Here is an 8,353-nt window from a genome sequence, read left to right as displayed (position 1 = left end):
CTTTTAAAAACTTAACTGATTTCTTTTTAAAGGGAAAAAAAAAACACGTTTCCATTGACAGGAGTTGAGAAAATCTCTTTTCTGCAGCTCAGATACTCCAAGCCAGAAGCTACATCTCAGCTTTGGCCAGAGTTTCTCTTTCAGTGAATTACTTGAGCTGCTCCTCTTCTATTCCTATTATTCCTACTCTGCATGCTGCTGCTATTCATACCAAGTTTGATCTAGCAAAATTTAGCTGCCTTTGATGTTGATGTTAGTGAGCATCTCAGAGGGATACAGTTCTCCTGATGCTTCAGGGAGGCAGTAAGTTGCCTTAGGACTTTCTGAGGTACAACTTGAGTTGTATGACATGGTGTAAGGCAAAGACACTTGGTCCTTTCTCTTTCCCTCCTAACCACTTCCATGAGGTTGGGGAGCTTTTTTCCACACTGGTACCTGTGATATGGGTAGCTACTGCAAGGCTGCAAAACTCTGTGCCCGTTCTGCCTTCAGTGAGTTGCAGGTAAACACCACAGTCATCTTCAGCAGCAGCAGAACACTGAGGAGTCCTTGTGATGATGATGCTCGGATGAACAGCGCAGAACTGAATCAATATTCTGTTAGGCATTCAGATAGTTTCTCTGGGTCTCAAAAGCTAAGGAAGGGTTCCTGTCCTCAGGCCTCTTAGATTTTGCAGAAGTTTCATTTCAGTCAATAAAATAGTCCTGAAAAAGGATACAGAAAGAAATATTAACACTTGAGGTGGTGGTTTGGCAATGCTGTAAATAAAAGGTTAGAGTCCCTCTTTTGCATCAGAAACAGCATTAACCTGGGATGAATTCACTCCCTATGCTCATATTTATCTTTCTGCTTGAAGGCTTTCTGCTGCAAGTAGTTACTGCTTTTCTAGCCCATTCTAACTTTAGGTCCTATGTTGGCACAAAACTAGCATAAAAACAGAGCACTGATGCTAAGTCCCTGCCATATGCTTCGACCAACTTGACAAAAGTGTCATTGTGTGGCCCAGCTCTACTCTGAGTCAAGTTTGTATTACTTTGATGGTGAAAACCGTCTCAGTAAGGAGAACTTATATGTTGGCATCTCTCATGAATGCAAATACCTAAGTTTGTCCAAATGAAGAGCCAGAAATTCATTGTCTACCATCAGATTTCTGTTGAGCACCAGCTTCTGTCACCTGTGGTAGGCAGAGGATGTGTCATAGCATTAAGATGTAGAAATATAATTTCTTTAACTAAACAAAAGTTATTCCACACATGATGTTGAGCTGCTACTGTTTTCCTCATTCCATAAATAAAACAGTGCTGTTGCTGGAAACACTGTGGCTTAGCTCCTAGGAGTTCCTGCATGTGAAGCCCTTCCAAAACTTCCCCTTATAGTGAGAAACAGTCATGAGGGAAAAAAAAATCTTGATTACTGCAATAAGTAAAGTTGAATATTTAATGAGTCAGGATGTTTGTGAGGTCAAGCTTTCCACCAAATTTTCCTAAAAGTTGTGAGAGAGGGAGATGAGCAAACATAGTGTAACGCATTCTCATTGTGGTTGAAATTTTGTGATTAATTGCCATCAGCTGCCTTGAATCGTTAAGGCACAGAGCACAAGAGTATTAAAATACCATGTTTTGGTAGCCTTTAGCTCTGCAGCTGTGTTCAGGTTTCTTTCACAGAAGTCAGAGGAATGGCTGTGAGAAGGGGATCAAAATTTCCCAGATCAGCCTGTCCTGAGGAGAAGACAGCGATTCTGCCCTGGGTTATGAGATGACCCAGGTAACTGGCTCACTATGGGGAGTGTATTCCTACCTCATGGCACAGCAAGTACCTACACAGAAGAATAAAAAAAACTTTCCATTACTAATGGAGCAAACACACTCAAAGCTAGTTGCAACTTTTCAAATTAAAAAAAACAACACATAATACTACCATTTTTTATTTAAAGAAAAAACCCACATAATCCAGCCCTAACTCTGTGGAGACCAGAGCCTCTCCCTGCTGGGGGCACCTTGCAGGCGTCACTTCCTCGCCTAGTGCTGGTGGCCCCTCACATCCTCTCTGTGGCAGGATGGCAGCTCTCTCTCTCTGGGAAGCACTCTGCCTTTAATGTGAAGCAACTGTAATTTTCAGTAAGGCCACTTTGTGCAACACAAAGAAGAGCCAGGTGAGGGCTCCGATTTCTTGTTTTGCTCCTCCATTCCTGGCTGTGTTATCCCCTCACCCCCTACCTGGGCTCCCTCACTACTCATAAATGTCCCCTTTAGAAGGATCCCCAGCTACAGTATGAAAGTTGGTGATGTATAGCACATTCTAAAGAACGATTTGCCTCAGTTCAAAAATCTTCCTGACCTCGAGGCTGAAGAAGAACAAAATAATGCATTAACAAAAACATGGTTCACTGCCAAAGAAAAGGAGTTCCTGTAAGGACTGAAACAATAAATCTCCTCCGCACTGAACTCCCAGAGGGAGTATGTTGTGTTTCCTCCTGTTCTTTATCAAAGTCCCCAAAATAAGCAGGAATGGGCAGTGGCTAGGCACAGTCTCTACACACCTTTTTCCATGGAGTAATTAAGGCCTGCCTCAGAGTGAGAGAGCACTCCCTGCCCAGCTGTGTGAGGGAGAGCTGACAGCACCACCACCACCAAGCATGAAGCTCCTGGGGATTGCCTTCTTTTTCCTAGCCACACTCTGTGTTTGCACTGTGGGAGGTAAGTTCTTTGCCTTTTTTGGATAGACTTGTCACATCTGTGGGGTGTTTTGTGAGCAAAAGCTTAGCTGTCAGTACCTGGATGCCTTTTTAGCCCCCCCCCCCCTCTTTTTTTTTTCTTTTTTTTTCTTGGCAGTTCAGTGATTTAAAAACTGTGTTGGAGGAGGAGAAGGTACTAACTGGTAGTTGAGTTGTATGTATTCTGCGAAAAACTTTTTTGCCATTGTATTTTTGTGACAGCTCTCTTTCTAGGTGTCATGAAGCTCCTCAATCTGAAAGGAGTTAAAAGCAGAGGTATATTTACAAAGGTTTTCTGTTCTGTTTTTCTTCTTTAAAATAATGCGTCTTTTGTAGAGATGGCTTTAAGGGGAGAATTGAAATGTCTGTCAGATTTGCAAATACTGCTCTTGCAAATCAATTCTATCCTGATGGATTTTCCTGGCACTATGCCAGTAATGAGTTTGACCAAGGGTATCTTTCAGAAATTATTTTAGTTTTGCCCCCAAAGACATAGGAGCTTACAGCGGTTATTGAGTGTCAAATAGTGAAGGATGCAAGCCTAGGCGTGATATTAGTTACTGAATACAGTATCTTTTAAAAATTATTCTCAAATGCACAGATTTAACCAAACTTTGTGGTGTTTATATGGTCACTGAACTGCTGTTTTCATTATTCTATCAGACCTTTAAAGTGGAATTAATTAGTAAAACCTGAAAGGGTGAAAGAAACTGCAACAAGGGCCAGAGTCTATTGTCACCTTTGTCAAAAGATACATTTGAAGTCCAGTCTTCTTTTTATCTGTACTTTCATTTGCTGGCCCTCTGGTGTGAATACTTATAACCAAAGCTTCTACAAATGCCTATAGATTGCCTGTAAGGGATTTTATGAATCAGAAGTTAAAAAATTGATAATACTGGATTAACTGATCTAAAGTTAATCAACTTTCACTCAGATTATGTGTTAAAAGTCTAGAAATCTTTTGTGGTGAAGCTCATGTTATTACTTGAGCTAACTGCTGTTAGGAAAAAAAAATCAATAAAGGAGATTAAAAATAAGATTGTGCCACAGAAATAACTGCTTTTAAAACTGTTAAGTAAGTAAAACCCCTGAAAGTCTGTGTTGAGGTACTATTTATTCTCTGTCTGCTACTCCTAGTATAAATAGTCTTCCTGTCATTGTTAAACCTTTAATTTCACAACTTCTGAAAAGCAAAGTGGAGTTGGATCAAAAGAAGCATATTTAACACAACAGTCCATAAAGCTTATCAGAAAGCAACATGCAAAAGTGGGAGGAATTCTGTCAAATTTACACAATCCTTTCTTTAAAAAGGATTTTCCCTCCTCTGCGTGATATGAATGGGGCAGACCTGATGACAATGAATAAGCAAATTTTATATAGGATACATTTGTTTGGAACAATTCTGGTTCTGTAAAAATATGTTTTTTTAAAAATGCTTTATTGCAAGGTAGACATGGTAGTGAAATCCTGTTGGTAAATTCACATTAGAAGATTAAGAATATGTGTGGGGAGATTTGCAGTATGTCTCTATCTACCCTGTCAAAGTACATCATCAGGTCAAGCTTCCTTTAGGCTAACCCATGCATCGACCTGTTACGACAGAAGCAGTTTTATTGTCTGTTATATGAGGCTGGACCAAAGTCTTTGGATTTCCCCTGTCTGTGGTCTCAAAAGTGTCCTAGACATCTGGGCTGTAACAGCAGGATCTTATGACATGAAAAGAGGAATGGATGGTAAGGATGGTGGCATCAGTCTCCCTCATGCTCCATCTCCCTTTTTTGAACATTGGAGACAACAGCAAGGCATTTCTCCAGTTGCTCAGAAACATTTCTAGTATTTTAAAATTATGCTTAGTAAAATTTAGAAAAGGTCAAATCACACCCCAGCATTTTAATACTCCTCCTCCCAGGTTTTAGGGTAGTTTATCTTCAAAGCTTACCAAGACAAGTAATGTGTGGGCTTGCAGCCTCTTCACATAATACACATAAAATGCTTGTCTTTTTATCTTTTGTAAATCATGCAGAAGTGGTCAAGGATGTTTCCACTGTGGTTAGTAAAGAATGCACCAAGTCTCCTGTGGGGCTTGCAAATTTCATGCCTTGTCTTCAGCCTGTGTGCTGCTGGTGCTTTCTTGGTAATTTTCTAATTCATCTTAGGATCTTGCATCCTCAGAAGTCCCTAATGTTTTGGTGGGATCCACCCTCTGTCAGCAAATTACTAGAGGCTTGGTTATGTAGAGATATGCAGGCTGATAGCATCCTGACAACTGTCCCTCCTCTAGAGGCTTTTCTTAACCCTTTGAGAGCTAAATAACATGCTTAAAGCAGGAGTTCCTTTGTGCTCATCTCAGGGTGTTCAGTCCTCCTGGCATATTGTCCTTTATTCTTACCTGCTCCAAAATGTATCCCAAACGGAAATTCTTTCTGGGTTGGTTCATAGCATTTGCAACTATAGACAACAGAATGGGTCAGACAATATATTGCCAAATGATAGGAATCAAATGTAAATGCTCTTGAGTAATTATTTTTAAAATGTGTAAAGATGAAGTTTGTTCTTTTAAAATAAGAGGGCAGAGGAATTGACATGTGCTTATAATGTAAGTGCTTAGAGGTTACCTCTTCATGTGCCTTGGCCTTGTAATACTACATGGCTATGGCTATATACCATAGCAGATGTCCTCCACAAAGTGCTTGTAGCACACAACAGCTTCCTTCTTACTCAGACACCCAGGTTTCTTTCTTGCAGAAATGACAGCAGAAAAGAATGGCGTTGTGCTCTTTTTGGCATCAGTCTGGATGTGTTCAGGTTATTCACTCAAATACAAAAGCTGGAACATATTGTGTTGTGGACGTACAGTGAGTGGGTTTATTAACGTCTGATTAGTGACCCCTGTTGACAGCTAACAGTACCTTTCTCCAAGAGTGCTCTTGTCAAAATTTATGGCACTAGAAAAAAACTAAGGGTGTTTTTCATTTTGGAAAGGTAGCAGAAAATCTTGGTATTGAGAGCCTGGTACAAAAGCACTGAATCAATTTGGACCTGTTCCTTTACACAGTGGACCAACCCTAAATTATGTGCTTCCCAATCCCCCTGCTTCCCCATTAACGGGATGCTGTGGATCCTGGGACATCATCCCAACCCTACAACACAGCAGATTAATCCCAGCTCCCAGGCTGATAGCTTGAGAACAGTTACACTAAACCAGGGCTCCTGTAGCGATCACATACATTTGCAGCCACCTGAACTCTGCTCTTGTTGATGTTAACCGGAGGAGATGGACAGCCTTTTCCTTTTCCATCTTCTGTGCTCTCAGCTCACAATCCTTCAAGTCTTTTTAAAAAATCATTTTTAAAATTAAATACTAACTAAACTCTTTTGAGCATGTTCTCCCCTCATTCTTGGTTAACGTTTATGGCTGTGTCCTGGGAGACACCAGCAAAGCACAGGCTATCACAGTCAGATTGTTTGTCTCATCCCTGAAAATTTGAGAAATGTGAATAAACTTTAGATAACCAGCTGCTTTTTCATGACTTTAGATTACTTGAACTCAAACTTTCAATGTCTTGAGAGTTTGCCTGTTGTGAAAAATATGTTTGGGGTGTTTCCACTGTTCCTAGCACTTTGCAAGAGTAGCTTTCTCAAAAATCAAATTGTGGTGCTGGAGCTTACTGTAGCTTTCAATTGAGATTTTCTTTTCTTGCACAGATTTTTTTTCCTTCTTCACCCACCCCACCCCCACCCCACCCCACCCCCTGACACATTCCTCTCATTCATTAGACTTTTCTTGTATTTGGCTGGTTTTGCCTGATGGATTTTAAAGGTGTATTTAAAACTGAACAGAAGAAAACTGCTTGTTCTAGCCCCAAACCCAAATGCAAGTTTACTGCATTTACTGAGGACAGAAGCAGATGGCTTGATACCTGCTTGATAAGGAGATTATGATTTGCAGCCAAAATAAATGGAAACTGAATTTGAAGGGCAAATTGCCTGCAGTATTTGGCTCCAAACCTGAGAATACATAATGCCATATAAAATGCCCAACAAATGGTTGTCTCTTCTGAAAATTTACCAGAATGTTTTGTCTTTTATTTAGGTGTCTCTTTTATTCAGATTGAAACCTAAAGTTCTTATTAGTCTTTACTCCTCTATAAATTAGGAAAAAGGATCTGCTAGGGCTTATGTTTTGGTTTGGTTTTGTGGGTTTCTCCTAGATAGGAAAGGACCTTGAATTTTGTCTTCAATTGTTTATACAGCTGAGTCCTATGTAAAAAACCTGCAAAAATACAAATTAAAAATAATCTTTAAGAAACTCTTAACCTGGGAAAGGAATTCTTTTTAACTGGTACCATTCAGTCGCCAGGCTAAGTTCACAGTCTAAAGATGAGTAAGGCCCCACAGTAAAATCACATGGTAAAGTTTTTTACTCCTTATTACTTGTGTTCCTCATTAAGGAGGGCTGGGGTGTAGTTTGTGTTTTTTGGTGAGACAACTCAAGGAAGACCCTTTATTGGTTTTATTTTGCAGTTCTCTAAACAGAGAGACAATGTTGGATTTGTGTGAGTAACAGCTGTTATTTCCAAATACAAGTCAAGAATTAAGGACTTGGCTCCCCTAGAAGATAAACATTTACTTTTGATTTCAGCTAGCATTCTGAAAATAGGTGTCCCAAATTTAAACAGCAGAGTCAAAACCTTGAGTCACACCATGTTCTGCCGTGCAAGCCACTGTCATTTTCCCAGCACCTGATCTGGGTAGCAATACCTTGGCATTCATCTCATGAAAGTGGATCTTTGGATGCCCTAACAGCAGCACGCTGTATCTGCAACAGGAAAAGTAGTTTGACACAATTTAATATGATGCTAGCTCTGTGATGTTCCTTCTGAACCTTCCTCCCATGTGAGAAAGCTGTGCTCTGATGATCGCTTGCTGATATAATCTGCTGGGCTATTGTCCCCTTGCAGGAGAGGTAGGAAGGGGATAGGAAGCTCTCTGATGCCACCTGCATGTGTACTAGAGGCTGGTCTGGAGTCATTCAAATTATTTACAAATAATTATTTTTCCTGGCAGCCAGGCTGGACAACAGCCCCTTTCAGGCCAGACTAACTAGCTAATGCTCCAAAGGTTACATTTCAAACTAGCAATAGGGCAAGCATTTTTGACTGCTTTTATGTGGAAAGTGGATGCTTGCCTGACTTTTTTACAGGTGCAAATCCTAGCCTATTTATCAAGAGAGTATTTTTACAACAATTTTTAATCTCTCTTTCCAATGGCAGTAACGTGCTCCTCTGTGTTAGCTGCATGTTGTAGATAGCAACGTATCTCAGGTTGCTGAAACCACAGAGCACATGGCACATAGTTTTGCATCATATTTATCTAGTCTAACCTTTCTGCCTTGCCTTATCACTGTAACAAAATTACACATTTTGCTGGGATGGGAGCAATACACCAGCCTTGCTGTATGAATATTTCTGCAAGATATGTAATCATTCTAAGAAGCACATTCATTTTGTCTTAGTACTGTAATTTCTCAGTGTGGTACTTGGTTTGAGGAGTGTCAGTGTAATTAAAACTTTAGGGTTAAATCAATTAAATCCCTGATTACATTAATGAGACATTTATGCTTCCTGCAGATTTCTTTTT

The 8,353-nt window shown here is 40.1% G+C and overlaps 1 protein-coding gene across 1 annotated transcript in view; it reads left to right on the top strand.

The window, feature by feature from the left end:
- The first annotated feature begins 2,452 nt into the window (after positions 1–2,452).
- EMCN (endomucin) overlaps positions 2,453–8,353 on the top strand; it is a 55,788-nt gene continuing 49,887 nt past the window's right edge. Inside the window, exon 1 of the mRNA XM_037380090.1 lies at positions 2,453–2,696. Within this exon, the coding sequence (XP_037235987.1) occupies positions 2,636–2,696 (61 nt within the window). The 5' untranslated portion in view covers positions 2,453–2,635. The remainder of the gene's footprint in view (positions 2,697–8,353) is intronic.

Source organism: Falco rusticolus, chromosome 1 (assembly GCF_015220075.1).
Source record: "Falco rusticolus isolate bFalRus1 chromosome 1, bFalRus1.pri, whole genome shotgun sequence".
Lineage (NCBI taxonomy): Eukaryota > Metazoa > Chordata > Aves > Falconiformes > Falconidae > Falco > Falco rusticolus.
This window is presented reverse-complemented; position numbering and strand designations above follow the sequence as displayed.